This window comes from Argopecten irradians, chromosome 1, assembly GCF_041381155.1.
Source record: "Argopecten irradians isolate NY chromosome 1, Ai_NY, whole genome shotgun sequence".
Taxonomy (NCBI): Eukaryota; Metazoa; Mollusca; class Bivalvia; order Pectinida; family Pectinidae; genus Argopecten; species Argopecten irradians.
Window position 1 is genome coordinate 26,945,240 of NC_091134.1, and position 21,930 is coordinate 26,967,169.

Sequence of the window (21,930 nt, forward strand, 5' to 3'; positions counted from 1 at the left end):
TTCATCCATGAAATATAAAAGAAATAATGCGTAAAAAAATATTTGTGGGTTCAAAAAAAAAAAAAAAAAATCCCATTAATAATCGATACATCGATGCTCGCGGAAAGTAACTAATACAAACCACGAAATCCGATCAACGAATAGATTTCAGATTAGAATCTGTAATTATTGAGAGAGTAGAATTGGTTGTCTCTTGTGTCCCACTCCACTATTCACCGTGGTGTACATATACATAATTTTTATTCCAATGTCCAAGTAGGCCTTCATCTTATGCGTTTAATTCGCCGCGTCAGAGACATGCAAATATTTTCAAATAACTTAACATTGAGAATAAAAACATGGAATAATGGGTCACCAATATTGTTTAACTATTTTTGTTTTCATATTTAATTTGCTAGAGCACTTAATCCTATCTACCTCGCTCATAGATGGACAAATCTGATGTGTCGAAAGACATAGTACATCCTGACATGACTCCAAGACTGCGACAGCTCAGCCGTCACTTATGACATAACTAGAAAACACCTCAAACCAACACAACGACCTTATCTTTATTGTGTGTCAGGGAACTTTAGTATATGTCAGTCAAGGAGCATCTTTCATAAGGTTATAATACTACCACAGTAATTTACTCCAAAGAAACACTTCTTTGAAAGATCACATTAACAACATTAGATGCGTCAATCATACTTCTAAATATACGGACATGAACAACTCTGATTATCTAACAAATTTAACTATACACTTATATATAACAATAGATCTATGTAAATGTCTTAATTTTATTTCACACCTTCTTTGAATATCAAAGGATGAAACAGTGACGTTCTACGCGTTTATAAACATTGATAATATTGTAATGCTCTAGACAACAGTTGTGATAAGGACTTTGTCTACGGATCAAGAGTGCATGAGGAGTTGGAGAGTACAATGGGTCTGTAATACTGTCTAGAGGATACATTGTTGTTCAACAACACTCACTTGTAAAATAAATGTGATTTAATTGAAAGAATTTTGTTTCCTTCTCCTTTTCATTCTGTAAAATCCATTCAGTCAACGCTCAAAGATATAGAACTAAATTCTTGACAACAAAATTACAACAGCGGTAAAAAACTCATAGTATTCAAGTTAAAAAGTCATATCGGAGGCAAATATTATAATACACTTATTATTCTACGGTAAATGATACTTGAGAGGCGCCGAGGGACTAGAAAGGACATTTCGTAACTTGACACAACACACATCTTGCAAAAGAAGACAACATATAATGGAAAGACATAGTCTCATCTTGCTAGTTAAGACTTAAGAAATTCAGCAGACAGAGAGTACAGAGACAAAATAACAAGAAACATGAAATCAAAAGCCAGATTCTTGTTGAATCCTAAAACATGTCTAAAATCACGAGAATGTGTAAAAAGATTAAAACGATTCATTATACAAACTCAAAACAGTCATCATTCTTCACCTTTCTATGCCTACAGAACATCTTTTGGAGAACTTACTCTAAACACTTCCCAATAGTAAGACTTGATAGCCTCAATAATATATATCAATTGTTATAAACTATCTCGATTGCGAGAAAATCTTAATTATTACTACATTGTTGCATATAGATATGACAAAATTTATACATGTTGTTTCCTGATAAATTATAGACTTGATACTGTAGTAATCAATATAAAGGCCCTAATGAGAAGATTCTGTTATAGTCGGACGTAAATTAAAAATTGCGCTGTCGACTTACATGGTTAGCTCTACTCGCGAGAGCGCCCTGCCCTATTTCTCAATATCTCTACGACATGGATAACACTAAATAAGGTACGCCTGAGGCTCGAGTTTACGAGCTTTTTCACGTATGCCAGGATCCTGCACCTGATGTAATAACTCTCAGAGAACTATCGCAGAAGGAGCCATTGATCATACTACGACTTCCATACTCAAATAAACACGCCAAGGACGGAGAGCAGGAGCTCAGAAAAAAAACAGAAATCCCTCGGTCCTGAAACCAAGAATTTTTAAACAATCAGGCGAAATCCGAGTTCATATATTTATGCCGAACTGGCAAAGTTTTGACGATGTCTGTTGTGTATTTAGAGACATTGTCAACATATATGTCTATCTACTTATGTATATACACTAGAGATTGCGGACAACTCACTTCACCTTTTTTCTTTCTCTTTCTCGTTGACACAGATCAGAGAGATGAGGATCTGTGGGTTATGGTAATCCAATCTATGAGTACCTCCTGTCAGTGTTTCGAATTGTGCAAGCTGATTTTACAACAAAATAACTAACTGCAAGAAAGTTATTTGTTCCATCGAAACTATAATGATAATCGAAGGTATGAATATCAGAAAATAGAGAAGGTTTGTGTATGATATTTAATTACTCCAGTACTCGTGCGGTAATCATATGTTTTATGAAGCTTCTGCATGCGCGACTATAACTTCCAAATGTCACTTGCTCAACAGTTTTGAGTTGGTTGATATTCATTACAAACATCAAATAGAAGAGCGTTTTTAGAAAGTTCAATATACAATATTGTAAATTCTGGCAACATGTTTTATATACGTGTTGACACACAATAGATTAACATACGTAGAGCTAATAGTATACACACAAATTCCAACGTTACGCTTCTAAGATCGATCGCCAACCAGTAGTAGAAACAAAACAACCGTCTCGGAGCAATATATATTGTATCTCTGTGGCAGTTAGGCATTAATAGTGACACACGTCAGCGTGGGGTTCGCTGAATTAGGCAGTCAAAGCCCAGGCCGCGGCTCCTCGCTTACTCGATGGCTACAGAATAAATCTGGCGTTGTGGGCGTACGAACCGTTCAGAAGAATTGGGTACAATTTTTACTTATTGTATCATGGTTACAGTTTTCATTTTGTTATTTAGGTACTATTTTAATAAAATGGGGGCGATTTTAAATTGTTTTATTCCTATTTTACTGTGATTTGGGTCGATTTTTACTTAGCCCAAGTACGATTTTAACTTGAGAAAGGATACGCTGTTGAATTTTTATTATTCCGGATCGGACTAAACGATTTAGTTGATCTCTTGGATATAGTGATTACGTATCTACTTCTGATTCATTGGGAGTGTCGCGCAAACCTCGTCATGGGCTCTTTATCCCGTCGACTTAGCCCTCTGAGTAGCCGTTGGGACCGGTCAGCAAGATCAATCTTTCTCACATCGGGTTGTGATATCCATGGTCACACTTCACAGACCCGTTGTTAATTAAGATTCTATTATTCTATTTTTGTGACAATTACTAAATTGACCCAGTTTAGCGATTCAGGTTATGTTTAATATGAAATAAGGGGGTACTGCCAAATTTACATACATTGACAATTGGTTGGAGCGTGGTATTGCTAGTTGTGGAGTGATACTAGGTTTGTTTATTGTTCAGGACGGTACTCTACAATTCTAACTAGATTGTACAATGGTGAGTCGATACAGGTTGTTTATGATCGGTCGGTAGTACTGCAATTGTACTAAATTGACCATGAGTGAGCGTTAATCTGGTTGTTTTATGGATCAGGGTACTGCATGTGTACTAATTAACGCAGTGAGAGCGATACAAGGTTGTTTATGGTCCAGGTACTACAATTTTACCTAAATTGACATGGTTTCATTTCAGGTTCATTTGGATGGCATTGATATTTTTTTCTGGAAAAAAATATGAAGACATATGTCCCTCCTACGACACAAATGAATGTTCCACATGTGGTCAGGAGAGACTGCAGGTGGGTTGAAGAATTGAGTTCTTTTTTTTAGCATCTCCAAAGAAAAACTGTCACAATCTGGCACAAAAATTGTATGAAATTTTTCATTTTTTTAGCTCACCTGGCCTGAAGGGCCGGTGAGCTTATGTACCCTTCGGGCCAGGTAAGCTAAAAAAAATGAACGAATGACACCCGGGGGCAATATGGGAAATAGCAGTAAATCCTGTAAATCGCTAATAGTCATATAGTTCTGCTTGGATTGGATTTTCACTCAATATTTGGGCCCAGAAACATCCTTGGGATTAACAGTTCGTATAAAATTTTGGCTTTGACTCCCTGGAGCAGAAAGAGTGGGGCCCGATAGGGGAAGGTAAATATTCAAATTCCTTCATAAAAAGAAACAATGAACCTATATTCAGAACATTCCTAAGCATACGTCATAATAAAACCAAAGTTTGACAGCCTCCAGGTGAGCGATACAGGCCCTCTGGGCCTCTTGTTTTTTCCAGCAAAAATCATTAGGGCGCCCTTTTTAGAGGAGGGCTAAATTTAATAGGGAAAACTCAGTATGCTCACATTAGTCCTGAGGGAGCCTGATGGGTGCAATGTTAAAGTACAGTTAACACATCTGTATATCCAGAATTGTGTGACTCTTGGGCCCCTATTGATTTTGTTTGATGTAGGAGTGACCTTGAGGTGCTTTATACATATCCATCGACATTGTAACTTAAAGTGAATAGATGGGCAAAGAAAACCCCGCTAAATGCGTCGCATTGGCCTTTCCAAAAGTCCTTACATATCAAAACGGCGGTCCAGTTTCTGCTAATGTTGTCCAATTTTGACCACTGACAAAATTTATGTAAAATACCCTTTTAGTCTTTGGCACATTTTAAAAACAACTCTATGAGAGCGAGGCTGCGTGGAAATGCCAATACAGGCATAGCCAGCCAGGAAGACATGTTAGGATTCCTATAATATAAAATTAAATTTTTCACATGCAGAGTGATTTTGGCAAAAAACAAAAATTTTATTTTTTTCTATTTCATAAGAAATTATACTGGATTTTACCTGACATTAGTCTTCCTTCACCCTACTATTCACTTTAAAACCCTAAGTGAGCTGGCCATACATCTTGGAATTTTCTTATATATTTCAGGTTGTTGACATAAATGATGATGGGTATGTTAGTTTAATGGAAGATAAATGTGACACCGCACCCGGGATGACCTCAAGGTTCCAGAGGGTGAGACGGGGTAAAGAAATAATGACTAAATTTGAAAAAGGAGAAAAAATTTCAATGTGAGTACATGTTTATTCTGTTTGCTGTATTGTTTGGTTGTTACCACTATTTCTCGCTGAGGTACTGAAGGGATCAGTCTCCAATTTCATTGATTATATGTATTAGTAGTATGTCTGCATTATGTTTAACAACTGAAGAAACTTGCACCACAGATTGAGATTTCTGTCTCATATTGCACTGGAGGATCCAAGTTTCATGAACATTCCATTAAAGAATATTTTTCCTTAACTTAAGTTTCCCCAAAGAAAAGCATTACAAAATTTAAGGAAAAATTCTAGGGAGCCTTCCTTAAAACTTGTATTGCTTTATCAAATTTACTACTATGGAGTATTTAAGGATGTTACACCTCTGAGAAGTCAAAATTTTTCTTGTATTGGATTTTTTTCTCATATAAATGCATTTTGGAAAAAGGAGTTCATACCATAAGAAAACGGAAGAAGAAAAAACATATGTTGGTGTGGTTGTTTTTGAGCTTTTGTCACTCAATAGATACCCAAGTTTGACAAAGGATGCGAAATTTTTTTGGGGATTCCTTACGATACCATATACACACATGGCAGAAGCGTACCAAAACGATATCCTTTTATTGCGATACACCACAACTGTATTTGTGATATGTATTGCAATATTTTGACCTTAACATTGTAGTGTATTGCCCTATTTTGTATGTATGTATTCCATAATTAAAAACACCCATTTACATTATACAAACATACATTGCTATGTTATGTAGTTTTTACATCGATTTTTGAACCGGTGTTGTTGAGTTAACAAAAATGTTCAAATGTGAGGTTCTTGTTTTAAAAAAATATGAGTCTGTTTGTGAAAACGCTAGGCTACAGACGATCGTAACCTAATAATGCAATAACTAAACATGATAGTGTCTGCAAATATTTACACTTTTGAACCTAAATAATGAACAAATTTACATACAATTGTCCTGGCAAAATAAGCTTACGATCAAACTTCAAAGGGCTGATCGGCTTGCAGTGTTGTTTTGACACATGTAGGAAATCGAAAATGGCGATGGACGATGAAGCCTGAAATAGCTGGCAAAATCTCTGCAGCCATGTATTCACCGGGCCTTAAATGTGTTTAGAGAATTATATATTCCGGTATTGTTGATTGATGGAGCGAATCAGCTTGATAATATTTCAGTCACTAGCCTAATGTCATATTGTTTATATTCAACGTCATGCAAATGTTTGAATCATTTGAACATTATACAAGTTAGTTACAAACATTTGACCGACATCTGAATCGAATGAAAACGAAAGGGATACCCACATGGCTTCATATTATCGGAAAGGAAAACAAATACAACTTGCTGGTTTTGTTTTAATGACAGGACATTTTAATTATATCAAATTAATGAAATTATGATACTAAGAAAATATATCGTAAAAAACCGGTACAGGTAAACTGTATCGCGGTACAATATTTTTTGGTGGTGTATTGCAATACCCCAATATACCGGTGAACCGCGGCAGCCCTAGCAGTTATATATAGAAATAATATGGTACAATCAGTTAGTAATTCTGACCATTCTGTATCAAAGGAATGAATTAGAAATTAATAGATGTTATGATTTGTTGTCAAGACTTGTATTAATTAAGGCAGACAAAATTATTATTAGTTCTCAGTCAGCCGCGCCCGCCTGCAGCGGAGCATGATTTTTATGCCCACACTGGCGCCTTATTTAAATCGCCAAAATAAATACAATAAAAAAACGACTGGCACATTAAATTCCGGATTTAGCCGGTTCCAGAAATTCGTAAGATTTTACTTTTGTTTTTGCTGCCGGTTTAGCTACGTTAAAACATCAGATTAATCTAGGTAAAAGTGTTAAAAATATATGATAAATATCTGAAATGATGAAGATGAAAATAATCACCGTTCCAGATGCATGATGAACTGTAAATGATTTTATTCACAAAGTTGGCCAACTGAAGCGTGGTTGTTTACAATCGTAAAGCAATGGCAGACTAATCTTCTCACCAAATTATGGAAATTCTGCAGGACATATTGAATCTTTTTATTTTCCTAATGTGTATGGATGCTGAACGTGATAATACAGCCAATTTGGGGCCCTTTAGGGGTTTTTTGAGTCTGTTAATTTGTCATATTTCCATGTTTAAATAGTAAAATCTTGAACATCAACTTCTTCTGAATAGGCGAGCTTTGCCTGTTCTCCAACAGCTCTTGTTTAATTGACAATGTCTTTTATAAACTATTTTTTATTACAGATCGATCACGCCTTCCTCAACTGTCCAGCCTTCATCATTGGTGACGTCAGAGTTGATAACCAGCGGCATACCCTCTTCGCCACTGCTCAGCAACTAGATCTTCTTCGCCAAGCTCGACGATGGTATCTGGACGATACATTCAAGGTAGGTCAACTTCTGCTGACTAGTGTGATAATATTATTCATTCCAGAAAAAAGTCGTTCAAAATATCTCTATCAAAAATATGTTTACTAAGCATACTTGCGGTAATTGATAGTGTTTGTTTATACATGAATATTAATAATGATAATGATATTTAATTATCAGATGATAATGATGATGTGATCCATTTTTATTAGGTCCGGAAAGATCCATTCCTTCAGAAGGGAGATTCCTGCAAGCAGGTACCACTGACCTTTATACTGATGTCTAGTCGTAGGACCGCTGATTATGAAGCTGTAAGTAAATAATAGAGACATCTTCCTTTTATCAAATGTTGAAGTGGCAATATAGTGTACTATGGTATTTGATTTTAACTATTTATTTTAACTATAAAATAAATTTAATTGAAAAGTAATACTTAAACGTTAATGTAACTGTAATGTAATGTACAAATCTTTTCATTTGTAGGTGTTCCAGAAGCTGAAGGAGTGTCTTGGTGGTCCGCCCGCAGTTCAGGGTTTTGTAATGGACTTTGAGTCGGGTAAGTTGTTAACAACAAAATAAAAAACTTGTTCATTTATTCAAACATTGCTGTAACTTTAATGTAGAATGGGATTTTGTACATACTATAAGGAACAACATTTAAATATATTAATATACTTATGGACAGGGAGAGAGTTCTATGTAACTTATTACGTTATTTTCATATTATTTATATTATCTTTACAGCCTGTTGGACAGCCATTCGAGCCGTGTTTCCGGATACGGAGCTGAAGGGCTGCTCCTTCCATTGGGCACAGGCCGTTCTCAGGAAGGTTGCCAACTTGGGATTGAGGCCGACGTACGACCGAAGACAAGGTAAAATAAACAAAAAAATCAAGCATATTTCATAAGTAAAAAAAAAACTATTACAAAAAACAGCATTCGATCACTTTAATGTTTTATAAAAGAAATGATATTTTATTTGACAATGATTTCAAGTTAAAAATTCCGATAATTATACTTGCTTCTTCTTATAATTCTTATTTATATTCGCAGGAGTTCACCAGTTCGTGAAACAGTTGTTAGCTTTGCCCTTTCTTCCGTCTGCCCAGATAGAGCCAGCCTTCCGGAACTTATCAGCCAGGGCCAACACTCCGGAACTGAGGGACTTGGTTAGCTACATCGACAGCCAGTGGATCCGGAGCCGCGTCTGGTCGCCGACGAACTGGTGCGTCTATCGGCAGCCGGTGCGAACCAACAATGATGTAGAAGGTATGTATGATATAAAGATGTGCTATTTTAGTCATGTTAAATACCCCGGTATTTCAAATTAATCAAATATATATATAAAGAAAGAGAAGTAGTAATTCATAATAAAATATGAATAATTGGTCATACTGAATATATATACATATATATATATGTATATATATATAAAGTGACAATAAGAAGTATATTGATGCATCTCCATGTCTAATATAATTTAATGTTTTTTTTTCAGGCTGGCATCATCGCTTGAACGGCAAAGCTGGACGCGCCAACCTCCCCTTCTACATGCTGGTTCCGCTGCTGCTGAAGGAGGCTACACTGGTGACCATCCAACAGCGTTTGGTGTCAGAGAATGCGCTTCAACGTCATCAGAGAGTCGCCTTCAGACGCATCCAGGGTCGCGTACACACCATGTGGGACCAGTACGACCACGATGAGTTGACCACGTCCCAGTTTTTAAAGAAGATTGGAGATGTCTACGCCCCTCGTCCTGTGGTCCTGGAGTAGCCGGTGGTACATCTTTTAGACTATATATAGACATTTGTATACTATGCTGAATATCATCCTTCTGTTAGAACGTACATTATTAATTTGACTTACTGGACTCTGTGTAATTTATTAATTGTTAGGAAAAAAATCGCGTGGCTCTTGTAGAGGGGGCCTCCACGTGGCAAGAGCTGGGCAGCAATGTAACCAATTAGCCAACAAGCTAACGGTTACATTGTTGGCAGACACCCTCATATAAAGTATTTATTATGAAAATTTATCTTAATTACTTATAAGTACATATGTCGTATCTATACATTTCAACATAATGAAATCAATTGCTTCACAACGATAAAATTAAAATTATGTGAAAACGGTAATAAATATATATATTATGTACATTTATCTCCACAACATGTACAAAGTTTTATAAAATTTGAATATCTTTTCCCATTAATACACTTGATATAGTATAATAATCAACTTGTATATATTTATGCATAATAATATATAAATGTAATCATTATCTTATACATATACATTGGCTGATCAATTTCAACAAATTATCTTCTTTTCGATTTATCCTTTAAATAAACTTCAATTAGATGGACAACATATTAAGTACATATGTCTTTAAATGTATTTATTCTACTATGGCTATTTAAAACTAGGGCCGTTTTAACTAGGGCCGTTCTGACGCAAGGGCCGTTATTGCACTAGGGCCGTTAGATAACCCATTCACGGAAGATAATGCGTCTGAGCTTTATTAGACGGTAGCTATATACAACCTGTTTTCATTTATTCAAAACGGTGTCGCCCCCTGGTTTACGTGTTGCACATGCGTAGCAGATTCTTTTTCTTTTCCATTCGGGGGAACACGTGAGTTTACAATTCTTCTACCTTTAATTCAATAGATTTACTGTTTTATATACGTCAACTCAGACTTTCTATCTTTAAAAACGAATAACTAGTATGCTCTTTTTGTTATTATCAACGGAAATTTGGTTTTACACGTATTTCTTCCTAAATGACAGCGAGAGTGTTCGGCGACCAGTCGCCCATGTGCTGTCTATGAGCTGATGATAAATATCGGGACTTGCATCTCTCGTACTCCAGATCTTGGATTTCTACTCGAAATTCGAACCAATACAAGTTAATTTAGAACAAATTCATAAGATTCAATAGTTATACACCACTCTTACTCTTTACTCCACTCCGGAACCAACAACTACACGTCCCATGTAATATTTGTGAAGTTGCCAGGTGTCCAAGTTGGGGTGACTAGTCAATATTGAGCATTTCGGCCCTGTTCCGAAACGGAATGTGTCTGCGCATCATTTTGAGTTATGATGTCCTTAAATTGATCATTCATAATAAACACAATTGATCTATAGTCAAAATACAGTGAAACGTATTATTCATTAAGGTAACGTAATCCCTATTGAGATTCCTCCTCTAGACTCTTATATTCGGACGTTTGATAGATGTCTCTCGTCGGAATCCTTACTCGAGTCTTCTAAACTTTATTCTGGAAAATCAAGTCAGGTTGACCTACCTCTTGTAAGTGTCTATTACAGAAATAATCCAACTGCAGTGGTTCCCATACTGGCACACATCTATAGTGGAGATATTTTTTTCTCTCAAAACGCACATATATTATGAAGTGACATGTATTAAAAACAAAGAACCATCCCATTTTGTAAACGATGTCTTGTTCCATCGTTACTTTGAGCAGCCATTTTGAAAGTCCCTCGCTATCATGTGACCACTATAGTATATTTCAATAAAAATCATTACCTGTATATCCTTATTCCATTCAATGTAATAGGCACTACCTGGAATGCACTATGAAATGAAATGTAAATGACATGACAGGTCAGTTTTGTGACTGATGAATATTTATTTTTTAGATAACATCTTCAAAATGAGTGACAATGAGGATACTGATTTCCAAAGTGGTGAATCCGGGGCCTCTGCAACTTTCCCCCAGCAGTGCTCGGCCCTGAGGAAGAATGGATATGTTGTAATTAAGGCTAGGCCTTGCAAAATTGTAGAAATGTCTACATCCAAAACAGGAAAACACGGTCATGCTAAGGTAAGCAGAAAGTATCATTCAATTTCTTCTCTTTTGCACTAGCCGATGTCAATTTGACCAGACATCGCAAAAGTTGAAAAAAAAGGCCAGACATACGGACCGGCAAGAACTGTGAGTAAGCCGGACCGAACGAAATTTCGCCGGACCGAATATTAATGTGAATTTTTGAAGTAAACATAACTTTCTGCTATAAGTATCCAGGCAGCTGTTTTCTTGATTATTTAATTTATCTTATGCTGTTTACATATTTGCCAGGTCCAGCACCTGTGTAATACTTCAGAGACACCATTTCTACTGACTTCCAGTACTCAATAATTGCCGGACGGTCGGTCCTCAGTGTTCCAGCTAGGTCGGGTTAGCAGGGCGCGGCGCCCTGCCCTTAATTCCCAGCGCCCTGCCCTTTTTCCAAACGCCCTGCCCCTTTTCCCATCGCCCTGTCCCTTTTTCAATTTCCCCATACTGTCGGCTCAAATTCGGGACTTAGCAAGTCTAGCTAACACAACTTCCTGCTTCCTGTTTGCTCACGAACATCATTGATGTCTTCAACTTCCGACTCACAATAAACAAATTTACAATGTTTTTATCTCGCAAAGAACTCAACAAATCGGCAAAGAAATGTCACGATCTTTTGGGGATGTTCAGGTATGTAGTCATATGCAATTTTCGTCATGTATTTTGATACATTTTTGCCTTGATTGCTTCAAAATCTGCGTAGCATTTTCGCGTGTAGGCTTTTCATTGATGTGCAAAAAGTAAATAAATTCACAAAATAAGAAGCTTTATCGATCAAGAAGCGAGATTTTGAATTGGCAATTATTATTCTATGCCACCGATAACACTTTGGAATTGATATCTTGCGTAATTTAATGTGTAATTATACATTTTCTGGTAGTGCGAGCTGTGAGGCATGGCTTCGTTAAATCCAGGCACAAATCATCAAAATACACGAAGTTATTTCAGTCATCGAATTCCTCATTTAATCCTATACATTTATTCAAACTTAATTTGAACATAAAGTATTACTATAAGCCGTATTTTTCGTTCACTGCGTAGTGATGTTCCGATTAATCGTAATATACGATTAATCATTGATTATATGTCAACTGATCCGATGATCGATTGCAATTTCTCATAATCGATTATCGAATGAGAAAAATAAAATTCCTTCAATTATTTGTTTTCCTTAAAGAAAATAGTTTAAATGACTTCCTAAACCTTAATCAAGTTGAGTCACTTGAAATATGATGAGTTTTTCTTGTGTTTATGTATGCATTATTACATGATGGGTTTTTGACATCAAAATCCACCATGTGGGTCGTCGATCAAGAAATTTTAATTCATTGAAAGTAATTATATTTGTTGTCAATATAACCATTTACATCACAAAAAATACTTTAGGGACATCAAAAATGACCTTTTCATCCATGAATAAAAAAGAAATATGCTCAAAAAATATTTGGTTAAAAAATCCAATTAATAATCGATACATCGCATCGGAAGTACAAACCGATTCCGATCATCGATCAATTAGAATTTGCAACTGATGTTCCACCACTATCACCGTGTATAAAATACTTATTTATTTCATGACCAGTAGGCCTATCTTAAACGTTAATTCGCGTCAGAGACATGCAATTTCAAATAATTAACATTGAGAATAAAACTTGAATAATGGTCCAATTGTTTAATATTTTTGTTTTCTTTTTAATTTGTAGAGCTTCCTTCTACTCCATAGATGACAAATCTGATGCTGAGGACGTACTAGTACTCCTGATGTCCAGCGCTAGCTTCACTTATGATATATGAACACCTCACAACCAGCCTTATTTTATTGTGTGTCAGTGATTTAGTATATGTGTGACGCATTTCCTAGGTTATATATACACATACTTTTATCAAAGAACTCTTTTGAAGTCACTTACAATTGTTGTCAACTACTTAATTTGGACATGCAACTTTGTTACAATTTATATATATATATATATTTTTTTAATTTTAATTTATTAACTTCTTGATATCATGGATGAAAGTGTGTTTGTTTTAATATTGATAATTTGTAATGTCTGAGAGATGTGTAGGTTTGTCTACTGATCAGTGCATGGTGAGATTACAGGGAGCTGTATATGTGGATACATTGTTTTCAACATTTACTTGTTAAATAAATTTAATTTAATTGAAAGAATTTTGTTTCTTCTCTTTTCATTCTGTAAATCCATTCAAGCTCATGGATAGAACTAAATTCTGAAACAAAATGGTAAACACATGATCACTTAAAGACAAATTGTGGCAATTTATAATACTTATTTGGTAAATGTTACTTGATGCGAGACTGAATGGACTTTGTAAATGACAACACACATTGCAAAGACAAATATATGGAAGATGTTTCTTGAAGTAAGACTTAAGGAATCAGCAGAGAGTACAGAGACAAATACAGAACTGAAACAAAGCAGATATTGTGGCATCCTATACATGTTAATCCAAATAAAAATTAAACGAATCATTATCAAAACAGTCAACATTTTCTTTCTATGCCTCAGACATTTTGGAGAATTCACTAAACACTCCCAAAGTCTACTTGATGCCATAATATAGGTAATGATATTAGAATCATTGATAATTAATAATTATGATGCAATGATATACATATTATACAGTTGTTTCTGATATTAGCTGTATGTCGTATATAAAATGCCCTAAAAGTTTTATGTCGCGAAAAAAAATGCTCTTTTTTTGCCCAGCGCCCTGCCCTTTTCAAATTCTAGCTGGAACACTGGTCCTGATGCTGTTTACGTTTTTGCCAGGTCCAGCACCTGTGTAATACTTCAGAGACACCATTTCTACTGACTTCCAGTACTCAATAATTGCCGGACGGTCGGTCCTGACCAGATTTTAAAATAGGCGGTCCGAGTCAAATTTTGCCGGACTGGCAAATTTTGCGATGTCTGTTTGACATAAAACATTATGTATACATAGAGATTGGAAACTCCTTCTTTTTCTCTGTTGACAGCAGAGAGAGATCTGTGTTTGGTAATCCCATAGTACCGTCAGTGTTTATGTGCAAGCTGATTTTACAACACGCTGAGAAAGTGTTCACAATATAAACAAGTAAACTAAATAGAAAGTTTGTGTAGATATTTAATACCAGTACGTGATTATCAGCAAAACCAATGTCACTTGTCACAGTTTTGTTGGTTGATAAAAAAACATCAAATTGAATCGTTTTTAATCAAAACATATTGTAACTGGATGATATATACGTGTAGTTAAATAATTATATGTTGCTATTTATTAACACAAATCCACCGTTGCCTTCTTAAATCGATCGCACCAGTATAGAAACAAAACGTACGGAGCGATATATTGTATATTGCAGTAGGCTTACTAGTGACCGTGTAGCCGGGTCGCTGATTAGGCAGTCAGCCAGCCAGCTCCCGCTTACACGTGTACAGATAAATCTGGCGATGTGGGCGCTCAACCGTTCAGAAGATTGGTACAATTTTACTATGTACATGGTACAGTTTTAATATGATATGGTACTATTTTACTAAAATGGGGCGATTTTAAAATGTTTTATCCTATTTTACTGTGATTGGGTCGATTTTACTAGCCCAAGTACAATTTTAACTTGAAAGGACAATTTTTCCGGATCGGGACTTGTAAAATCGTACTTTTCTACTTCTCAGTGATATTGCATTTTGGCCGCCAACCCTCGGCAAGCCTCCGGTTGACCGGCCAAAATCGTTCACTCGAGTTGAGATATCCCTGTCCACTTCACAGACCCATGTAAGATTCTATTATTCTTTTTCGTGACAATTACTAAATTGACCAGGTTAGTGATACAGGTTGTTTATGATCAGGGTACTGCAATTTTACTAAATTGACATGGTGAGCGATACAGGTGAGTGATACAGGTTGTTTATGATCAGGGTACTACAATTTTACTAGATTGACATGGTGAGCGATACAGGTTGTTTATGATCGGGGTACTGCAATTTTACTAAATTGACATGGTGAGCGATACAGGTTGTTTATGATCAGGGTACTGCAATTTTACTAATTAACCAGGTGAGCGATACAGGTTGTTTATGGTCAGGGTACTACAATTTTACTAAATTGACATGGTTTCATTTCAGGTTCATTTGGTTGGCATTGATATTTTTTCTGGAAAAAAATATGAAGACATATGTCCCTCTACACACAATATGAATGTTCCACATGTGGTCAGGAGAGACTTGCAGGTGGGTTGAAGATTGAGTATTTTTTTTAGCATCTCCAAAGAAAAACTGTCACAATCTGGCACAAAAATTGTATGAAATTTGTTCATTTTTAAGCTCACCTGGCCTGAAGGGCCGGTGAGCTTATGTACCCTTCGGGCCAGGTAAGCTAAAAAATGAACGAATGACACCCGGGGGCAATATGGGAAATAGCAGTAAATCCTGTAAATCGCTAATAGTCATATAGCTCTGCTTGGATTTTCACCAAATTTGGCCCAGAAACATACTTGGGATTAACAGTTCGTATAAATTTTGGCTTTGACTCCCTGGAGCAGAAAGAGTGGGGCCCAATAGGGGAAGGTAAATATTCAAATTCCTTCAGAAAAGAAACAATGAACCTATATTCAGAACATTCCTAAGCATTACAAACCAGGTGAGCGATACAGGCCCTCTGGGCCTCTTGTTTTCCAGCAAAAATCGTGAAGGCGCCCTTTTTAGAGGAGGCGCGTTTAATAGGGAAAACTCAGTATGCTCACATTAGTCCTGAGGGAGCCTGATGGGTGCAATGTTAAGTACAGTTAACACATCTGTATATCCAGAATTGTGTGACTGTTGGGCCCCTATTGATTTTGTTTGATGTAGGAGTGACCTGAGGTGCTTTACATATCCATCGACATTGTAACTTAAAGTGAATAGTCAGGCAAAGAAAACCCCGCTAAATGCGTCCATTGGCCTTCCAAAAGTCCTTACATATCAAAACGGCGGTCCAGTTCTGCTAATGTTGTCCAATTTTGACCACTGAAGTTATGTAAAATACCCTTTTAGTCTTGGCACATTTTAAAAACAACTCTATGAGAGCGAGGCTGCATGGAAATGCCAATACAGGCATAGCCAGCCAGGAAGACATGTTAGGATTCCTATAATATAAATTAAATTCTTCACATGCAGAGTGATTTTGGCAGGAAATTTTATTTTTCTATTTCATAAGAAATTATACTGGATTTTACCGACATTAGCCTTCCTTCACCCGACTATTCACTTTAAACCCTAAGTGAGCTGGCCATATTCTTGGAATTTTCTTATATTTCAGGTTGTTGACATAAATGATGATGGGTATGTTAGTTTAATGGAAGATAATGGTGACACCCGGGATGACCTCAAGGTTCCAGAGGGTGAGACGGGTAAAGAAATAATGACTAAATTTGAAAAAGGAGAAAATTTCAATGTGAGTACATGTTTATTCTGTTTGCTGTATTGTTTGGTTGTTACCACTATTTCTCAGAGGTACTGAAGGGATCAGTCTCCAATTTCATATATTAGTGTTGTCTGCATTATGTTTAACAACTGAAGAAACTTGCACCACAGATTGAGATTTCTGTCTCGCACTGGAGGATCCAAGTTTCATGAACATTCCATTAAAGAATTCCTTAACTTAAGTTTCCCCATAGAAAAGCATTACAAAATTTAAGGAAAAATTCTAGGGAGCCTTCCTTAAAACTTGTATTGCTTTATCAAATTTACTATGGAGTATTTAAGGATGTACACCTCTGAGAAGTCAAAATTTTCTTGTATTCAACTTTTTTCTCATATAGATTTTTGGAAAAAGGAGTTCATACCATAAGAAAACGGAAGAAAAAACATATGTTGGTGTGCTTGTTTTTGAGCTTTTGTCACTCAAAGATACCAAGTTGACAAAATGTTATTTTTTTGGGGATTTTTGCCGTTTTGACCATATACACAAGAGTTTAAAGCCATGATTTCCTAATGAGATGTTTGATATGTATGGAAGTTAGCATAAACTGAAATCATTTTTTTGCTGCACAAATCCTTTTATAGATATCAGACTGTGTTATTAATTAAGAATTGGTTATCATATTGTGACATGCATGTGTAACATATAATTGGTATTCTGGCATATCCATAGGCGCAGTTATTAGGGCTGCCAAGATACGGCAGAAGCGTACCACGATATATTGCGATACACCACAACTGTATTGTGATATGTATTGCAATATTTTGACCTTTACATATGTGGTGTCTATTTTGTATGTATTCCATAATAAAAACACCCTTTACATTATACAAACATACAGTGCTATGATATGTAGTTTTACATCGATTTGAACCGTGTTGTTGAGTAACAAAAATGTTCAAATGTGAGGTTCTTGTTTTAAAAAAATACGAGTCTGTTTGTGAAAACGCTAGGCTACAGACGATCATAACCTAATAATGCAATAACTAAACATGATAGTGTCTGCAAATATTTACACTTTTGAACCTAAATAATGAACAAATTTACATACAATTGTCCTGGCAAAATAAGCTTACGATCGTGATTAAACTTCAAAGGGCTGATCGGCTTGCAGTGTTGTTTTGACACGTGTAGGAAATCGAAAATGGCGACGGACGATGAAGCCTGAAATAGCTGGCAAAATCTCTGCAGCCATGTATTCACCGGGCCTTAAATGTGTTTAGAGAATTATATATTCCGGTATTGTTGATTGATGGAGCGAATCAGCTTGATAATATTTCAGTCACTAGCCTAATGTCATATTGTTTATATTCAACGTCATGCAAATGTTTGAATCATTTGAACATTAAACACGTTAGTTACAAACATTTGACCGACATCTGAATCGAATGAAAACGAAAGGGATACCCACATGGCTTCATATTATCGGAAAGGAAAACAAATACAACTTGCTGGTTTTGTTTTAATGACAGGACATTTTAATTATATCAAATTAATGAAATTATGATACTAAGAAAATATATCGTAAAAAACCTGTACAGGTAAACTGTATCGCGGTACAATATTTTTTGGTGGTGTATTGCAATACCCCAATATACCGGTGAACCGCGGCAGCCCTAGCAGTTATATATAGAAATAATATGGTACAATCAGTTAGTAATTCTGACCATTCTGTATCAAAGGAATGAATTAGAAATTAATAGATGTTATGATTTGTTGTCAAGACTTGTATTAATTAAGGCAGACAAAATTATTATTAGTTTCTCAGGCCCCGCTGCACATGATTTTTATGCCCACACTGCCTTATTTTATCGCCAAAATAAATACAATAAAAAAACGACTGGCACATTAAATTTCGGATTTTGCCGGTCCAGAAATTTGTAAGTTTTACTTTTGTTTTTGCTGCCGGTTTAGCTACGTTATACATCAGATTAATCTAGGTAAAAGTGTTAAAAATATATGATAAATATCTGAAATGATGAAGATGAAAATAATCACGTTCCAGATGCATGATGAACTGTAAAATGATTTTATTCACAGAAGTTGGCCAACTGAAGCGTGGTTGTTTACAATCGTAAAGCAATGGCAGACTAATCTTGCTACCAATTTTCTCCAGGATTATTATTGAGAAAATAATAATAAAATCATCAAAAATTTTAAAATATCAAACAATGACTTAAAGTGAATAGTTGGGCAAAGAAAACCAGTCTAAATGCGTTCATTGGCCTTCCAAAAGTTCTCACATATTAATACGACTGTCAAGTTCTGCTTAGTTTCCCAGTTCTGACCATTAAAGTAAAGAAAAGTTGAAAGCATTGAAAGCGAGGCTGTGTGGAAATGTAACCACGGACATAGTGTGCCGGGAGGACGTTTTAGAATTCCCATACTTTAAATTAATTTCTTCGTACGCAGACAGATTTTGACGAGAGATTTTTATTTTTCCATTTCATAAGAAATTATACTGGATACATTCACACCATTTTTACCGACTTTAGCCATCCTTGCCCGACTGTTCACTTTAAACATATGATTTAAATATTATGTATGTGCAAGAAATGTCCACAGACAGGGGAAAAACAATATTTTGAATGACTGCTATTTGCACACATGTTACACATAATGTCAGTCAGCAGGTGTATTTCTCAGGATTCTGTCCAACAATTTTTCTTGGTTTTCAATGAAATAATTGACAATCAAGTTTACGTGTAATTATATAATTTACAAGTAATATTGGACATATTACCAATGTTATAAGTATATTCATGAAGGCTAGTATCAGAAACATATATATATATATATATATTATTATCCACTGTGGATAGTAGATGGATGGGTTTTGAAAGAGAAACAAAATGACTATGTGGGTCAATTTTATTACTAACATATTATATAATATACAAATAGATCTATATTTAAAACATGCCATTTGTAAAAAAAAATAATTAAAAAAAAAAATAAGTAATGTACCTGCCTCACCGTTTTGGTAGGGAATAAAAAATTACAAAAAAAAAACCCCACCTGCCTACCTCATTAGATTTGAAAAAAATGGGCTGAGAAACTAATAATTAATTGTTTTTGGCCTAATGTTTCTTGTAGAGATGTTTGAAGGATACACATTTCATTAATCGACATGATAAAGGGGATATTTGATATTTATTTATATAGGTGACGGTCCTTAAAGCCATGGGTGAGGAGACCATAATAGCAGTGAAGACGCTGACCAATAAGGATTGAGCTGCTGAGTTTGGTTCTGATATTTGGACAGATTTGGCTCAATATAAAAACAACATAAGTACATCAGACGTTTGTGAGAGTCATCGGATGAGCTGAAAAAATCCCCATGTAGAATGAAAGATTCCTAATTCCAAAATAATAGCTGAAGTACGATATTTTACTTTAGCTTAGCTTAAGATTTACAGGAACCTAATTCTATCTCAATTTGCTTTCTTGTAATGGCAACAGCTGTTTCCACAAATATAAAAGATAATGCTTGTGAAAGTCCTTGAGACATTTTTAGTTACTTATTCTCCCATGTAATTCTTCAGTATGATATTGAAAGTAGTTTTGATCAGTTAATTGTTAAAATAATTTGTTTCGTTCAAGGTTGATATGTGTCTAGAATATCTTTATTTATTATTTTAGATAGTTATTCTATACACAAAATTGTATTGCATAATGCAAAAACACCTCTCTTTTTTCCCCGTTTAGCAAAATGCTTAATTTTTTTTTAATATGTCTGGTTGTATCGCCTCTTGTAATTTCTTTAGTGCTTTGCTGCATAATTATGATTTTATGAAGAAAGTAATATTTGAGCTCAGAAGACATGGTGTGGATGGTTTATAAGAGCCAACATTGCAGTTTTGATGAGTGTATGACAGTGTCTTAATTAGGCTGGAGTGGTATTTGAACTTATGATCGCATGATATGCAGCAATTAAGATATGTTTTTGATTGAAACTTAATATTTGACACCAGTTAAATTATTTTATCATGACAACTTATAATTATGACCCAAGTAGCTTTTTACATTGCTTTAAACAAATCAGTAAACTATGAAGATTATCAAGATTAATAGAAATACTTTTCTGATACTTTGTTTTGTTAAAAAAAAAAAGTAATTTTCTGAGATATAGTGCTATATACATGTATACTTGAAAGGTTTTATTGAAATCTCCAAGGATTGAATTCAATTTTGTCCAAATGCAAAATAAAGTAAGGATGGCCACTGATGGTTTTTTTTCTTTCTTTTTTAGCCCACCATCTGATGATGGTGGGCTATTCAAATTGCTTTTTGTCCGTGGTCCGTCCGTTAACAATTCATGTTATCGCTATTTCTCAGAAAGTACTGAAGGGATCATTCTCAAATTTCAATGTACGTTGCCCTAGGGCCCTAGTTATGCATACTGCCTTTTGGGACCGATTGGCGAACAACATGGCCGCCAGGCAGCCATCTTGGATTTTGATTTTTAAAGTTTGTTATCGCTTTTTTAGGTCACCTGACCATAGGTCATGGTGATCTATTGCGATTGCCTTTTGTCGTCCGTTGTCCGTTGTGCGTTAACTTTTTGTTGTAAACACGATAACTTGAGTAAATGTGAACCGAGATTGATGAAACTTTGTATGTAGCTTAATATAAACAAGATCTCGGACGAGTTCGAGTTTCAGGGTTGCTGGGTGAAGTTCAAGGTCACTGCTACTAGTTTTAGAAAATCCCTATCAGCACTCTAGCGGCTTCATTCCTTGAGTGATTTGATCAAACTGCACACAAATACAAAGGACTGAAAAAGTTTGAGTTTCAAGGTTGCAGGGTAAAGGTCAAGGTCACCGTTACTATTTTTAGAAAATCCTTTTCAGTGCTCTAGCGGCTTCATTCTTTGAGTGATTTTGATCAAACTTCACACAAATTTAAAGGACCATAATATTTTCGACAAGATACAGTTTCAGGATTGCCAGGTCAAGGTCAAGGTCACTGTTACTATTTTTAGGTCACCTGACCATACGTTATAGTGACCTACTACAATAGCCTATTGTCCATCGTGCATTAACTTTACTTTGTGAACATGATGACTTGAGTAAATGTTAACCAAGGTTGATGGAACTTTGTATGTAGCCTTATATCAACAAGATTTCGTACGAGTTCAAAAATGGGAATTATTCGACAGTAACGTACAAGTTATTGCCCTTTTTTCTAATTTTATCATTGTGCTT

General features: G+C 35.5%; 2 protein-coding genes across 2 annotated transcripts; both read left to right on the forward strand.

Annotated features, from left to right (window-relative positions):
- The first annotated feature begins 3,127 nt into the window (after positions 1-3,127).
- LOC138320518 (uncharacterized) lies at positions 3,128-9,180 on the forward strand. The gene is made up of 9 exons (XM_069263569.1): positions 3,128-3,177; positions 3,651-3,756; positions 4,892-4,978; positions 7,282-7,425; positions 7,620-7,718; positions 7,891-7,963; positions 8,152-8,280; positions 8,461-8,676; positions 8,906-9,180. The coding sequence occupies exons 1-9, from the start codon at positions 3,128-3,130 to the stop codon at positions 9,178-9,180; spliced, it is 1,179 nt and encodes a 392-aa protein (XP_069119670.1).
- Positions 9,181-9,940: 760 nt separating this feature from the next.
- Positions 9,941-20,951, forward strand: LOC138322561 (eukaryotic translation initiation factor 5A-like). Its single transcript, XM_069266564.1, has 5 exons — positions 9,941-10,038; positions 11,070-11,254; positions 15,391-15,495; positions 16,562-16,696; positions 19,889-20,951. The coding sequence occupies exons 2-5, from the start codon at positions 11,084-11,086 to the stop codon at positions 19,955-19,957; spliced, it is 480 nt and encodes a 159-aa protein (XP_069122665.1). The 5' UTR covers positions 9,941-10,038; positions 11,070-11,083; the 3' UTR covers positions 19,958-20,951.
- The last annotated feature ends 979 nt before the right edge of the window (positions 20,952-21,930 follow it).

Excerpts from the sequence above, each read along its gene's own strand:
- LOC138320518 (XM_069263569.1), top strand. The coding sequence starts at position 3,128 with ATGGGCTCTTTATCCCGTCGACTTAGCCCTCTGAGTAGCCGTTGGGAC. Across the intron at positions 8,281-8,460 it reads GACGTACGACCGAAGACAAG|GAGTTCACCAGTTCGTGAAA; the intron begins GTAAAATAAACA and ends TTATATTCGCAG. Across the intron at positions 8,677-8,905 it reads AACCAACAATGATGTAGAAG|GCTGGCATCATCGCTTGAAC; the intron begins GTATGTATGATA and ends TTTTTTTTTCAG.
- LOC138322561 (XM_069266564.1), top strand. The coding sequence starts at position 11,084 with ATGAGTGACAATGAGGATACTGATTTCCAAAGTGGTGAATCCGGGGCC. Across the intron at positions 11,255-15,390 it reads GAAAACACGGTCATGCTAAG|GTTCATTTGGTTGGCATTGA; the intron begins GTAAGCAGAAAG and ends GTTTCATTTCAG. Across the intron at positions 16,697-19,888 it reads AAAAAGGAGAAAATTTCAAT|GTGACGGTCCTTAAAGCCAT; the intron begins GTGAGTACATGT and ends TTATTTATATAG.